Source organism: Tasmannia lanceolata, unplaced genomic scaffold (genome assembly GCF_043159265.1).
Source record: "Tasmannia lanceolata isolate RefF3 unplaced genomic scaffold, GAP_Taslan_0.1 ptg000015l, whole genome shotgun sequence".
NCBI lineage: Eukaryota > Viridiplantae > Streptophyta > Magnoliopsida > Canellales > Winteraceae > Tasmannia > Tasmannia lanceolata.
In genome coordinates this window covers 32,277,360-32,293,481 of record NW_027518692.1, presented here as the reverse complement: position 1 = coordinate 32,293,481, position 16,122 = coordinate 32,277,360, and the positions used below count along the sequence as shown (strand labels likewise).

General features: G+C 39.1%; 1 protein-coding gene and 1 non-coding gene across 2 annotated transcripts; both read right to left on the bottom strand.

The window, feature by feature from the left end:
• Positions 1-3,002: 3,002 nt before the first annotated feature.
• Positions 3,003-15,516, bottom strand: LOC143846592 (FRIGIDA-like protein 2). Its single transcript, XM_077355065.1, has 3 exons — positions 14,365-15,516; positions 3,938-4,113; positions 3,003-3,853 (listed from the first exon to the last, which is right to left on the bottom strand). The coding sequence occupies exons 1-3, from the start codon at positions 15,146-15,148 to the stop codon at positions 3,152-3,154; spliced, it is 1,662 nt and encodes a 553-aa protein (XP_077211180.1). The 5' UTR covers positions 15,149-15,516; the 3' UTR covers positions 3,003-3,151.
• Positions 5,115-5,203, bottom strand: LOC143847708 (small nucleolar RNA SNORD96 family). Its single transcript, XR_013235221.1, has one exon. It is a non-coding gene; the product is annotated as a small nucleolar RNA SNORD96 family (small nucleolar RNA).
• Positions 15,517-16,122: the final 606 nt, after the last annotated feature.

Below are 16,122 nucleotides of genomic sequence, written 5' to 3'. Positions count from 1 at the left end.
TGGCGAGCATGAGCATGGCCCATTCTCATTGGCCCTACTTTGATCGAATGATTGTAGCATCTTGGCCTCCTTTGGATTTTGCGAAAAAGAAAGTTAAAACTGTTAATTTTATTTATTTTGTGGACTTCTAAATGGGATTTTTGATCAGCACGGGGGCCACGAACATATAGGTCACCTCATGACAGTCTAAAAGATCAATGGTCTAGCATGAGGCCCTTAGAAGCACGAAACGGGGGCGGAGGCAGGAAAGCGCGGGGTCTAGAAGAGTCTAAGTTTGGGAGTGTGTATGTAATATTTTCTTTATATATCTTTCAAAATTCAAGTACATCAAAAAATAATAGTTTCTAACAATTTTCATATGTATCATTCAAAATTTAAGGACATCTAAAAGCTAATTTCTAACTATCTTCATTTGTGTGCACTCGTTCCTCGTGCCTTTTGAAGATGCACCTTTGTGCTTACTCCAATGAAGTACTTTGAAGAATTGGAGGAGTTTGATATAAGGAAGTTGGTGATTGTGAGACTTTTACAGTAATATGAGCAGGCTGAGAGCGTCATTAGAGCGGTTCCCGTCTCTCTGGGGTCACGCTCCCTGGAAGCTCCTTCCTAAGGAGCGCATAATCGAGGTTCCGAGGTGGGAGCGGCACTCCGAGAGAAGGTTCATGCTTCTAAGATGAGGCCACGAATATACGGGTCACCTCATGACGGTCTACAAGATCAATGGTCCAGCATGGGGCCACGAACATATGGGTCACCTCATGACGGTCTACAAGATCGATGGTCCAGCATGAGGCCAGGAACTTATGACTCACCTCATGATGGTCTACCAGATCAATTGTCTCAATTACCATAGGTGTCCGATACTTTAAATCCCCTCTCGCTTCTGAAGAAGAAAATGAAGATTTTTGAAAAGCAAAAAGGTAGATTCAAATTTTGTAAATAGCTTCTCCTGCTATTGTTGTTGCTGTTGGTCTGTTCGTGATGTAGAAGTTGGAAAGAAGAAAAAGAAGAAAGGGTAAGAAATAACTGCCATGGAAAACTTTAGTCCATGAACTCTTTCTATCTACTGCTCAGGGTTCTCTATCTCAGTGCTATTATGAAATACTATGTTCTTCAAAATTAGAACTCTATTGGTAAAGCCCAGTCGGCATTAGTTTATAAGACCTCTTGTTGATGACTCCTGCAAGGCACCATTAACCAATGTATAAGTAGAAGTGTCGTGCTGTGCAGTGGATGTTGATGACTCCTGCAAGGCATATATACCAATTGTAAATCCTACACTGAACAAACCTAAACCTGCCCAAATTGACCTGGGCGCTAAGGTGAGAAATTATGGTTGATCCACTGTTCACCCAAATGGGGGAAGCCTGGCTGAAACTAAGGGGACATTTGTATACACAGATTTTAGAATCTTGGATTTCCCCAAAATCGTAGTTGAGAGCTGAGAGAAGGAGGAGACCGACTGCTTCACTTCTCTTTAGAATCTTGGATTTTAAGTAAGAAATCCAGGTTTTAGAAATCTCTCTCTCTCTCTCTCTCTCTCTCTCTCTCTCTCTCTCTCTCTCCTCCATCCTGAGATTTCTTAAACCTGGAAACATAGGATGATCTCCTGCTCTCCTGCTGATGGAAAGAAGGGCGAGAAAACAGAAAACGACAGCTGATCTCCTCTGCGGGTCTCCCATCTTGGAGGAAATCCAAGATTCTAAAATCCGCATATCCAAACAGCCCCTAAATGATTCAGAAGAAATGTAGGTTCAAGTAGCTAACAATGGATTTTTTTTAGAAGTAGCTTACAATGGATGATACTGTAAAATAGTAATAAGTTATTCTAGGAGAAGGTGATTTGGTTTTTAGAAAGAAGCTCACCAGAGAGGAGACAGACCAGAGCAACAAAAATTTCAGTAATACAAAGGCATGTTAAGGTTGGATTAAAGAACAGAGTCACAGACTAACCTTGCAACATTTGGACATTCAGCAGCTATAGAAATAAGGAGACAAATTTGTGACATCTTACTAATCATAAAAACTAAGACTGATCAAAGACAGAAATTCAGACTTTCAACAATAATCATTGGAAAACACTACTAAAGCAGGATCCCCTCTTGAAAATAAAGATACAATTGAAAATGACAGACAATTTGGTCACTTTACATGGTTTTTGACATTTATAGGGATTCTTAACTCTCGTTTTGTTTTCTTGAGCGCATGTCATGACTAATGATAAGAGAATCTCCTGCATTTTTACAAAACAGAATCCAGTGTTGCTAGCAGCCCCCATTGACTTAACTACTACTTTGTAAGGGCAGAAGTTGGGGACAGGGTTAAACAGTCACCTGTTGTAGTGAATGTGAGAGCCAAGTATTGGATATTCAATAAGTGAAAGAACCAAGGTAGTGGAATAAGTAGTCAATAGGGAGGAGACAAGCATTGGATTTGCCCGGAACTTACCTCAAAGTCAGAGATTAATGGTAAGTAATGTTTGGTTGTCAACCAAGTAGAGTAGTAGTAGGGGGTGTCATTACCAATATAGACAGAGGAGAGAGAGAGGGCATCACTGGCAAGCAAAATTGCTTCTCTGGTTTTGGGCTTGGTTATTATAGGGAGGGGGGACAAGGGTGACTCATCAGCAGAAGAGCAATGAATAACCAAGAGACATCTTTAGCAACCAAACAAGGAATTTTGCTGAAGTGGCACCCAAATGTCAATAAAACTGAATTGAGGCACTAGGAAACACAAAACATGACAGCTGCCCAGCAAGAGAATGTGCGAGTACCCCATGAAGAGAGCCAAGAGTGTCAAAAAAAAATGAAAAGAAAAGGAAAGAAAACTGAGGCATTGTCATTAAGCAACCAGTCAATCAACATCAAATAAAACCCTATTCAACTACTAATATGCAGGACACCTTGAACTTGGTTGCAGAGCAGGTTGTTGTAGAATACTAGACTTAGCTGTACAGACTCGACAAAACTAAATGAAAATAAAGACCACATCTAATGCAGATAAAAACCAAAAGGAGAATATAACCCATTCAATTAAGATCCACAGTAGCTAAGAACTGAGCCAAAGTAACAATTATATATACAGAACCGTAATTGTCACAACCTATATCAACAGCAGAAATAACATTCTATGTTTGGTTTATCACACCAAACTAAGGGTAATATGTTGGATGATATGGCAAACCACTAGACAAAGGGTAAACACTATAACCCAATGGCTTATTATCATACACACTAGATCCAAGAAGATGTTCGGAAGGGTAGAGAAGAGACTTTGGAGGACTATATTGGACACTATAACCTAAAGGTGCTCCCAGATAACTGGTACCTGGGTGGTCATAGGGCGTACTGGGTCCTGCAATACCAGAGTAAGGCCCAGCTGAACTATATGGCCCAGCTGAACCAGAGTAAGGCGCAGCTGAACCAGAGTAAGGTGCAGCTGAACCAGAGTAAGGCGAAATTGAACCTGAGTAAGGCGCAGCTGAACCAGAGTAAGGTGCAGCTGAAACAGAGTAAGGCGGAATCCAATCGACCGAAGGCCCACAAGGCTGTGGGTGCTGTTGATTGGGTGCTCTTTGAGGTGCAGTGGGAAGGGGGACAAAAGTGGTGGTTGTTGCAGCAGCTCGAGGCTTCTTCTTTGGTGGCTGTTGCTTGGGTTTAGGTATGGGAGCTTCCATTGCGGCACGTTTTTTGGCTGCCTTCTGCACCTCTTTGTCTACATTCTGAGCCTTTTGCTCCAACTTAAAAATATGATTCTCAAGATTCATAAACGCGAATTCAGATTCAAGTTTGTATTCCCCTATGGATTCGATTACTCTTTTCAAAGCATCAATTTCCTTTGCGATGCCCTCACTCTGTAGCAGAATAGACAGTATAAATTATCACTGAGAGGAAAGACATTTAAATATTTGGGGAATCTATATAATGATAATATATACCTGAGACCTAGCGGAGTGCTTGCCCTCGTTTAGGATTTCTTGAGCAACCTTCTTGGATTCCTCCAAGTATGCTTTCAACAATGGTCCTGGAGGGAACTTATCCGCAAGCTTAAAAGCATATACAAATTTCACAGCTTCAAGCTGCTTCCCCTTGCTCGCCAGTTTCTGAACAAAATCTGATACAAGTAAAAAGCTTACTGGTCACTGAAAGAACTTATCCACAAGCTAATGAGCAAAGATCTCAAATTCCTCATTCATTCTTCCAGCAAAAAGCTAGGTAAGCAAGCCCAAAACAATTTTCAAAAAATAACCCAACTACTATAGCACACCAAGAGATGAAAACTACGTACAATTAGTGTCGTCTTTTGACTATTTGATATAGCCACATAAGATTTGAATGGATGGAACCTGATATATTATCTCATTCAAAAATAAAAGGAAAGATATAATTATCCAAAGCAGAAGTGAACCTTGATTGGTGATTTCAAGAGTGAGTTTAAGACCACTACTGTAAAACACCTAAAAGTTGTCGGATTGTTGAATGTTCAGTAAGAGAAATATTGTTGCATGGATTCTTTGACCCCTATGCCGAATCCGTGTCGACACGTATCCATAAGCAAATCAGAAATGGATTCGCGTAGGACACACCCGGATTCTTGTCGTAGCCGTGTCCCTCACGAATCCTATTTTTCTTGGGCGAATCCAACTCATCATTGTCTCTTTAAAATGCGAATCCTGATTAAAACTCGGCTCGACCCTTGAACATCGACGACCCCCCCTCCCCACAAAAATGTGGGCCCCTTATGTTTTGTGAGCGCCACCTCATATAAGCTATATGAGGTGACACCTTAGGAACTCTATTCTCACATATATATATATATATATATATATATATATATATATATATATATATATATATATATTTGAATTTCGAAAATTTTATTCTATTTAAAAATTACCGAATTCACGAATCCTACATTTTGGGGTTTGCAGAATCCGACACCTCGAATCCGTGTCGGATCCCGACACGCGATTCTGAATCCATGCAACACAACTCAATGACAAGAAGATACAAAACTACAGCAAAAGTATCAGAGAGATTGTCCAAATTTTACAAATTAAAAAAGAGGATCACTCAAACACGTGATGAAGGCAATGGACATAAATAAGTAACAAGAGGCCTCAGAATTGAAGAATAACATCAAGGCTTCAAAAGCCATTCAGTCCCGAAAGATGGTGTTTTTTAATATGATCTCATCACTGCCCAACAATGTGAAGACTCTAGACCCTAGAGTGCCATATTGTCAAGATGTCTTTTCCATACTGGAGGAGCACCCAGACATTGGCAATATTTCCATGAAACGACAATCAGAAAGCCTCACAAGAAATCTAAAGGAGCAAACGTGGATGCTAGATAAAGAATTCTTCAGCACAAAAAGTTGCTAGATAACAAGAGTGCACAAATGACTATACAGAATTAGGTATATGGAGGGTGGAAAGAAGAAAAAATGATAAAAGAACATGTTTCATTGAACATGTTGAACGCATAGTTACACCCAAGGTTTTAAATTTTTCAGAATGCGTTTCGGTCCTCATTGAAACTGAAATTTTTGGCCGAAATTACGGACAAATTCCACGAAATCAAATAAAATAATATTTTATTCTAAGATGAGAGAAAGGAAGAGCAGGGATTTGAATCATATAAAATGCATGAAAGACGAGAATCAAAGTTTTTAGTAAAAGAAAACGAGGTTAAAGAGAGGTGGAGAAGTTACTTCGATAAGTTGTTTAATGGAGAACCTGTAACAAATTTGGGAGAACTTGATAACGCTTTTGATGATATAAATCGGAGGTTTGTTCATAGAATCCGAACATCAGAGGTAACAATAGCTATGAAAAATATGAAATTAGGTAACGCTAGGAGGCCTGACGATATTCCTATTGAGACTTGGAGATGCTTGGGTGATGTGGGTTTGGTTTGATTAACTAGATTATTTAACAATATTTTGAAGACTAAGAAGATGCCTGATGAGTGGAGAAAGAGTACATTAGTACCTATTTATAAGAATAAAGGGGACATTCAGAGTTGCACCAATTAGCTGGGAATTAAGCTAATGAGTCACACCATAAAGCTTTGGGAGAAGGTAATTGAGCATAGACTAAGAAAAGAGACTAAGGTGTCAAAGAATCAGTTTGGCTTCATGCCCGGACGATCGACTATGGAAGCTATCTTCTTGATTAGGCGGTTAATGGAGAGATTTAGAGAAAATAAAAAGGACCTTCATATGATTTTCATTGATTTGGAGAGAGCGTATGATAGGGTTCCAAGGAGTGTTATGTGGTGGGTCCTTCAAAGGAAAAAAGTGCCTACTAGATATGTTGATGTGATTAAGGATATGTACGTCGGAGCAGTAACTAGTGTCAGAACCACCGATGGAACATCTAGTGAGTTTCCAATTACAATAGGACTACACTAAGGATCAGCTCTAAGCCCTTATCTTTTTACGCTAGTTATGGATGAGCTTACGGGGGGTATCCAGGATGAGGTGCCATGGTGTATGTTATTTGCAGATGACATAGTATCATACTTATAAATTTCGTTTCGTTTCGTCCGAAATGGACGAAACATTTCGTTTTCGTTCCGAAAACGAAACGAAATCTTCAAAATTTCATTTCGTCCGAAATTTCGGTCATTTCGTTCGAAATTGACCGAAATTTCGGATTTCGTCCGTAATGGACGAAATTTTGAATTTCGTCTGAAATTGGCTATAACAGCTAGTTTGACTGTTTTTTGCAGAAATTACATCAATGCCCCTGTAACGGCTCTTTTGGGTTTTTGACCATTTTAGCCTCCAAATGTGACCGTTTATAGCTGTTGGGAAGGGTATTCTAGTCATTTTTACTTGCACAAACAATAAAAAAAACTCTATAAATAACATTTCCCCTACCTTCTTCTCCTCCACCTTCACATAAGTGATTCTCCTTCTCTTTTCTACTTTCACTTACACTATCTATTCTAATAAATTTCCTACAAGTCTACACTCTTCTTCAACTCAATCCAAGTCCATTTTGGAGCAAAGGGAAGGCCTACCTTCAACTTACAACTACAAGAACTATTTCCTAAGGCTTGCAAATTACAAGTTACACTACAAATTTCAAGTGAAGGCTTACAAGTTACACTACAAATTTCAAGTGAGGGAAGGCTAATATTATCTTATTCTCTTCAAATCAAGTTCACCTCAAGGTTCTCTTTATTTCTTTCCATTTCCTTTCTTTTATTTCTTACTTCATTTGTCCCCTTCTACTTCATTTTTTTGTAATTTGTTTCAATTTTCTTTCTTCTAATTCATTTTTCCCCTTCTTCTACTTCATTTCAGAATGAGTGGGTCGGGCTCGGGACCTTCTGCAGGAGCATCCTCTATTGGTTCGGCACCCGCTAGATCGGATGACCCGGCATGGGCTTACGGTACATTGGTTCCAGGTCAAAAAAATAAAGTAACTTGCATATTCTGTGGCAAAGTCATATCGGGTGGAGGTATAACCCGCTTGAAAGAACATTTAGCGGCTGTTCCTGGTGAAGTAGCATCATGCAAAAAAGTGATTGAAGATGTAAAATATCGAATGAAGCAACTTTTAGATGCAAAGAGAAAAGAAAGGGCTAGGATGAGCCTATCCAGAGCAGAGGTTGGAGGTTTTTATAGTACACTAGACGAAGAAGAGCAGGATGAAGAAGACATTGGCACACAGTTGCCTCAACGAAGAGGTAAGGAAGTTCTTGTAGAACCGAGTGGTACAAAAAAGGAAGAAGAAGGGAATCACAGGTGGGATCAGGAATTTCTTTGCACCACGAACAACCCCTGGAGCCCAGCCAAGCATTAAAAGTGCTTTGGCTACCAAAGAAACAATGGATAGAGCAGACATGGCGGTTGGCATGCTTTGCTACGATGCCAATCTCCCTTTCAACGTTGCCAATTCACCTTTCTGGCAACCTATGTTTGATGCTGTGAATGCCGTGGGTTTGGGTTATAAGGCACCTACTTATCATGCTTTAAAGGTTTCCATTTTGAAGAATACAGTGGATGAGGTAAACAACTACTTGGAGGAGATTAAGATGTCATGGAGCTACACTGGCTGTAGCATTATGGCAGATGGATGGACAGACACCAAACAACGTTCCCTAATCAACTTTTTGGTGTACTGCCCTAAAGGAGTCATATTCCTCAAATCCGTTGATGCATCTGGCATAGTGAAGAATGCCGATGAATTATACAATATCTTTGAAAAGATTGTCGGAGAGGTGAATCCGGAATATGTGGTGCAATTTGTAACTGATAGTGAGCCAAGTTACAAAGCTGCTGGTAAAAGACTAGAAGCCGTGTTTGGTACATTCTTCTGGACTTCGTGCGCAGCTCATTGCTTAGATCTCATCTTGGAGCATCTGTGCAAACCGACTGTATTTCCTCACATAGTAACCACAATTATGAGGGCTCGGACGATTACAAAATTCATCTCCAACCATGGAAGCCTCTTGAATTTGATGAGGAAGAAGTTCACAGGTGGGAAGGAGTTGTGCCGCCCTGCTGCAACCAGATTTGCTACAAATTTCATTAGCATAGAAAGTCTGGTATTGAATCAGAAAGCACTTCAGCAGATGTTTGTGTCTGATGAGTATAGTACTAGTAGATTTGTCCAACACCCACTGAGTGAATGGGTAGTTAGTACCCGTGTTGGATAGATCTTTTTGGGACCAATGCAAGTACATTTTAAACATCAGCGAGCCTTTAGTGAGAGTGCTGCGTTTGGTAGATCGGCAATACAAACCGGCGATGGGTTACCTATATGAGGCCATGGATAAGGCCAAAGAGAACATCAAGGAGAGGTTGAAGAGAAAATCAGATTAAATGCCCATCTGGAGGATCATCGACCAAAGATGGGATAGGCAACTCCACAGTCCCCTCCATGCAGCAGGATATTTTCTTAACCCTGCTCTCTTTTTCACTCCTACCTTCTCTAAGCACAGTGAAGTAACCAGAGGCTTGTTGGCATGCATCACTCGACTGGTACCCGATGAAGCTACACAAGACCTCATCACCAATCAAATTGAGGATTATCGAGAGGCTAACGGTATGTTTGGAATGAAGCTTGCAATCCGCAACCGAACGAAGTTGGGACCAGGTATATTTGAGTTGTTTGTTTAATTAAGTATAGTATAATTCATTTTAACTTTCAGTTTCTCAACAAATAATGCTTTACTATTTGTTACTTTACAGTTGCATGGTGGAATCAATTCGGAGGTGACGTGGAAGAATTACAGACCTTTGCGATCAGAATCCTCAGTCAGACCTGCAGTGCGACTGGGTGTGAAAGGAATTGGAGCACCTTCGAACACATTCACTCTGCAAACAGAAATAGGTTTGAGCACCAGAGATTAGATGACTTGATGTTTGTTCATTAAAATCTTAAGTTTCGAGAAAGGTATACAACGTAATATAATGTTTTCAACTCTCACCTCATCACTTTAAGCTTTTAAATTTAACCTTTGACATTAAACTTAATGTTTTTGTTTTCAGGGACTTGTTGAGGAAATCATCTACCACTAGTGACCCTTTGAGCATAGACCATCTAGATGTCATGATGGATTAGGTTGCAGAAGAAGAAGATGTCATATTCACGCCGGAAGACATTGGGTGAGAAAATCTTGAAGCACCTACTGCTGTGGTTGGGGCCGGGGACGACGACGACGACTTTCTCATGCCTCTTGAAGAAGGTGTCCCTACTTGTGGTCCAGGTGGTGATGACGGCGGCGACGACGACGACGAAGAAGACATTGAGTATGATCATCCGGGTTATGATGACTGAGAGTTGTTGCTAGCTATTGTCTATGTTTCACTTTCATGTATCTCTTTTTTTTATGTTTTTCTATGTATCAGACTATCAGTTGGACTCGTGCAAGACTGTATGTTTTTAAGTAATGAATATGCCTTTTGGGACACATATTTTGGACTATTTATTAGTTTTTCATCTTTTTCTATTGATTTTTTATTTTTTTGGATTTTTCTCATATTTTTTAATATATTTTTTGTGTGAACGAAAAGTTTCGACCGAAATGCACCGAAATGACCGAAATCCCACCAAAATTTCGTTTCGGTGGCCAAAACGAAATGGCGACCGAAACGGAATTTACAACTATGATAGTATTAATCGACAACACCAAAGCAAGAGTAAATACTAAATTAGAGCTATGGAGAACTACTTTTGAATCTAAAGGTTTTAGACTGAGTAGGACTAAGACAGAATATATGGAATGCAACTTTACTAATGTAAGGGGCCGGGACGAGGATGTAGTGAATATGATTGGACAGGACGTACCTAAGAGGGATATCTTTCGCAATCTTGGTTCAATTCTTCATAAGGAGAGATTAATCATTCAAAAAAAAAAAGGAAGGAGAGATTGAAGAGGATGTTAACCATAGAATAAGAGCAGGTTGGTTAAAGTGGAAACTCGCCTCAGGAGTTCTCTACGACCGCAAAATCCCTACCAAGTTGAAGGGAAAGTTTTATAAGACAACTATGAGGCCAACCATGCTGTACGGCTCAGAATGTTGGGCCATAAGATGGGTGTAGCGGAGATGTGAATGCTTAGATGGATGTGCAGCCACACAAGGCTATATAGAATTAAAAATGAAGACATTCGTAAAAAGGTAGGGGTGGCTCCAACTGAGGAGAAGATGAGAGAGCATCGCTTAAGATGGTTTGGACATATCCAACGTATGCCTTTGGATGCTCCGTGAGAAGAGGCGACTCGTGCCAAATTGATGGAGTAAAAAGAGGTAGGGGCAGACCGAAAACAACTTGGGTAGGAACAGTGAGGAGAGACTTGATAGCTAGGAACATGACCTTGGATAGGATAGAATGGAAGAAAATGATCCGCGTAGAAGAACCCAACTAGAACTAAGATTAGAGCTGGGTAGATTCCTTTTACCTTCTTCATGAATTTTTTCTAAAGGATTCATTTAGCCGACCCCAACTAGTTTGGGACAAAGGCTTTCTTGAGTTGAGTTGACTTGAATTGAGTTGAGAAAATTTTGGCTCGGCGGAAATTTCGGAAAAGTATTAGATAATGAATAAATTCCAGATTTTTTGGTGAAATCCCTTAAATTTCGGACCGAAAATTCGAAACTTCGATCAAAATAATGTAACATTTCGGCCTTTCGGATAATATGGATTTCGATTTCGGTATTGACCGAAATTCGAAATTTCGGATTTCGGTCGAAATTTAAAACCTTCGTTAAACCCATAGTTACCAGGTAGGGAAACGAATTCGGGAAGCGAAATGCAAAACGAAAGCAGGAACAGAGCAGAAAAAAAGGGGAAACGAGAAACGCAAAAACAATAGAAAATCATATGATAAACACATTAAGAAATGTCTTATAAACAAATTAAAAACGTTTCAAAAACGATAATAAACATCAAGGGAAACACACATGAAATACAACAGAAACACGAAGATACATGAGAAGCATGAATAATATGGGAGGAATGCACCAAACTTTTTTCATAATTTTTATTAAAATTAGAAGAAAATACAGATTATTTACATATGTTCCTTACCTATTTAATTTTTTAGTAGAATTTTTCACTTATTTCTATTTTTATTACTATGTGTACTACTGTTTTCCTTTTTCATAATTTTTTGGTCTGATTTTTACAAAACGTTTCTAGTATGGAAATGTGTCTCATGGCCAGTCCCAAGAGGCAATGGCAGCAAGGATGCTCCTCAAGGAGCTGGAATATGAGAATGCACTTCAAAAGAGATCAACAAAAAGGACCATGAACTCCAAGAGCTTTATATGTGACGCTTATTTTGGATTCTACAAACACGATTTGTTTTTCCAAAAAGGTAAGGAGATTTTCAACCAGAAAATCTTCCCCATCACATGCTAAAAAAATGATCAAGAAAAACAAATAAAGGCAATTACAACCAAATACAGATCGATAAACTACAAAGAATCAACACCACATAAATATCTAAAGACTAAGCACAATGATTTATTTTGCATGAGAAAAATAACTAAAACTGAAAAAGGACAAACAAAATAAATGATGATTGTACAAATGAAATGTGTGTCTCATGGCCAGTCCCAGGAGGTAATGGCAGCGATGCTGCTCCACAAGACGATGGAATATGAGACCGCTCAGTAACAGAGGAGATCCTTTGAAAGGACCATCAACTCCAAATAGCTTTATCTATGACGTTTACCAAGGAATGTACAAACATGACGTTTGCTCCAACATGGTAAGGAGACTTTCACCCAGAAAAATCTTCCCCGTCATTGCCATTCGAAAAAAAAAAAAAAAAAAAAACTCTCTGAATGTCGTCGTAAAGAGACGAAGTTTGATGAACTTTAATATAAAAAATAAAGAAAAGAGAAAAAGATTGGGGCCACGCTCGGACGGCAGAACTCAGCCTAGCCGGCGGCGGGTGTGTGGTATAGCCAAAAGCCCACCAGGTCCACTTGGCTGACTCATGCGCGTAGCTCCCCCTTTTTCAACTTCTCATTCACAAGGGAAGAAATGTGAAAAGATATATATATATATATATATATATATATAGAGAGAGAGAGAGAGAGAGAGAGAGAGAGAGAGAAAATGAGAAAACGGTTCCTACACATATGTGTAGATAAGTTATCTACACACTAGCTTAAAATACAGTGGGGGCCACATTATTTGGGTGATCCAAACCATTCATTTTTAGTGTTCACAAAAAATCAGATCCATAGGATCATCCTAACCATTCGAACTGTGGAGGCAAAAAATGGACTAATTTGTGAAGGTTTAAAGACATCCATTTTACCTCCACAAATCGTAGGGTTGGGATGATCCTATGGATCTGATGTTTTGTAGACACCCTATCTATGTGAGGGCCTTTAAAATGGATGGCTTGGATCACCCAAACAATGTGGGCCCCCACTGTATTTTAAGCTAGTGTGTAGAGAACTCTCTACACAAATGTGTAGGAACCGTTTTCTCATATATATATATATATATATATATTACACATATACATATACAGACAGTATATACAAATCTAAAGACTGCATATAAAATATAAGAAAATGATCTATTCCAATAAAAAGGATCAGCAGGGAACCAAATAATGAATAGAAAAAAGATAATGCAGATGTCAACAGACTGAAAAAATGTGTTTCACAAGTCCGAGCTCTATCTGTGACGTTTATTTTGGATTCTACAAACACGATTTGTTTTCCCCAACAAGGTTAGGAGATTTTCCCCCAGACAAATTCAAAAAAAAAAAGGAGCAAGAAAAACATAGAAAGGCAATTGCAACCAAATACAGATCGATAAACTGAAGAGAATCAACAGCAAATAAATATCAAAAGACAATGCGCACTGATTCATTCTCCAATAAAAAAAAGAACTAAAACTAAAATATACAAACAAAGGAAATAAGGATTGCACAAACAAAATGTGCGCCTCATGGCCGGTCCCAAGAGGTAATGGCAGCAACGCTGCTCCCCAAGGCGATGGAATATGAGACCGCTCTGTAAAAGAGGAGATCCTCAGAAAGGACCATCAACTCCAAAGAGCTTTATCTATGACGTTTACCAAGGAATGTACAAACACGGTTCGTTTGCTCCAACATGGTAAGGAGAATTTCACCCAGAAAAATCTTCCCCGTCGTTGCCATTCAAGAAAATAAAAAATATTCTTCCCCATCACATACTACAGCAACTATAAAAAGAATTAACATCAAGAAACAACGAAGGTCTACATATGGAAACAGAAAAGGGAACTTTTAGCTAGTTACAAACAGCTGAAATCGCCAAGAGAGTGCCATTAAGATAATTGGGTTGGTGAAAGATAGAATCTTTCAGGACAAAAGGCTTACATATTAAAATTAGATGAATGAATAATTGAACATACAGGCATTGATTAAAATAAAATTAGTAGTATAGGGAGATTCAAATTATCATGTGATGAGAAATTACATTGGAGAAAAGCACCCACACAAGTAAAATTTTGAATAGCCCAACTAGTGGAAATCACATAATAACATTTCCTCCACAAGATAAGCATGAAAATCACAAAGACAAAAACACAGAAGTAATTGACACAGCATCTAAAAGACAATCGTTCTGGATAAAAGGTTCAGATACTAAAATTATATGAATGAATATTTGAACATGCAGACATGGATTAAAATAAAATTAGTAGAGCATACAAAGATATAAACTATTATGTGAGGAGAAATTTCGTAGGATAAAAGCACCAACAAGTAAATTTTTGAATATCTTCACTAGTAGAAATAACATTTCCTCTACAAGATAAGCATGAAAAATCACAAAGACAAAAACACAGAAGTAATTAACACAGCATATAAAAGTGTTTATTCCTCAGGTCCTTACCAGGAACTTTCTCTGCAAGATGGAGCGTCCTAATCAAATCAATCTGCCGAGGAATAAAAACCAAAAGCTCCAATAACTCCTCTACATCAAATGCAGAAACCAATCCAAATATAGCTAAAAGATGCATAAAAGCAACAATTTCTACAGGTTTTTCACCCCCTGGGCTAATCTTCCCCTTCCATTCAACTGCCAATTTCATCGCCCTCTCCTTCACCGGATTCTTAATCTCCGGCGATACCAAAACTAAACCCTCTAACAGAATAATACAAACCCGTCTAATCACCGCCAATCCTACATCCTTATCTCCCTTTGAATTTAGATCATCAGAACTATAAAAACCCTCCATGGCATCCAAAACCAATTTCGCGGGATCAAAAGCAAACCTAAGAGCCCTCTCAATCTGATTCTCATTCCGAATTTTCCCAATCACTTTCTTAGTCTTATTGATGATATAAGATTTCAATCCCTTTCCATCCATTTTTTCACACAAGGATTTCAGCTCCGCCCACAGAGTCGCCTCTAATGACTCTTCTTCTGGTTTTTCCACTGAAACTTTCTCTTTCTTAATCTCCTTTGCAATCTCTTTCAATTCCACCTCTTTGAAGCGAGTTTTGATAGATTTTTCAACCGAGTCGATGTGTGTCTCGATATCTTTCCATTGAAGGGTGAAAGAGGTGAGAGAGCAGGAATGTGGTTGGAGATCTTCGAAAGCTTTTCGAAGAGCTTCCTTCTTAGCAGGAATGGATTTGATGGCTGCAGAAATAAACTTCGTAGAAGAAGCCATTTTCTTATGCAGATTTATACGCAGAACAAAACTCAAATTGCCGAAATCTTACGTGATTTGAAACCCTAAGAACCAAAAACCCTAATAGACGAAATCTTACGTGTTGTTTTTCATAAAGATACGCAGAACAGAACTCGAATGGCCGAAATCTTACGTGATTTCTCTAGGCCGGGGAACGGGAAAATCTTACAGTATGAATGGAGAGCTAACTAACCCTAACCCTAACCCTAACCCTAAGAACGTAACTCTAGATCTGAAAAGAGACGAACGCTCCTTCTCCTTCGGCTGGAGAAAAAAAACTAACCCTAACCCTACGGTTTTCTGACCGTTGGTTATGAGATCAGCGGATGCGATGGCTCCTTCGCGTTGCCCACTTGGGCCCATAACTCGGGGAAGTGATATATTTTTCCCCTTTTCCTTATACAGGACAGCCCCATGTAGTGAATTTAAGACTACACTTTTACACTAGAGGGGGCTGTCACAAGTAAGTAAAAGGGGAAAAATATATCACTTTCCCTGTAACAATTCCCTTTAGATTGGTGGGCCCTATTAAGATTGGGAAATGATATCTGCGCCAAGTGTTTTGATAACCACGACAAACAAGTAGAGCGCATGTGTAGCAAAAACACTAGGCGCAGATATCATTTCCCTTGAGATTAACAAAAGTAATTTCAGAAGAAACGAATTTTTGTGAGAAATGATATATCAACCCCCCTTTTCTTACCCAGGCCCCCCCTTATATTATAAAAAGGTGAAGCAGTGGGGGTGAATGTATCACTAAGCTTTTTTTTTAGTTCTCCTATCTAAAAGTCTCATTTTAGGCCCCACATGTGCCATGTGGATGTGATCAGATCTGATGAATGTAGCCCCTTGATTGATCAAGTCTTGTTTAGTATGGCCCATAGCACAAACATAAGCATGGCCCATTCTCATCGGCCCTACCTTGATGGAATGATTGTAGCCCCTTGATATTG

Coding starts and splice junctions, on each gene's coding strand:
- LOC143846592 (XM_077355065.1), bottom strand. CDS start 15,148: ATGGCTTCTTCTACGAAGTTTATTTCTGCAGCCATCAAATCCATTCCT. Junction 4,114..14,364: donor TCTTGCAGAGAAAGTTCCTG/GTAAGGACCTGA, acceptor TACTTGTATCAG/ATTTTGTTCAGAAACTGGCG. Junction 3,854..3,937: donor AGCACTCCGCTAGGTCTCAG/GTATATATTATC, acceptor ATTCTGCTACAG/AGTGAGGGCATCGCAAAGGA.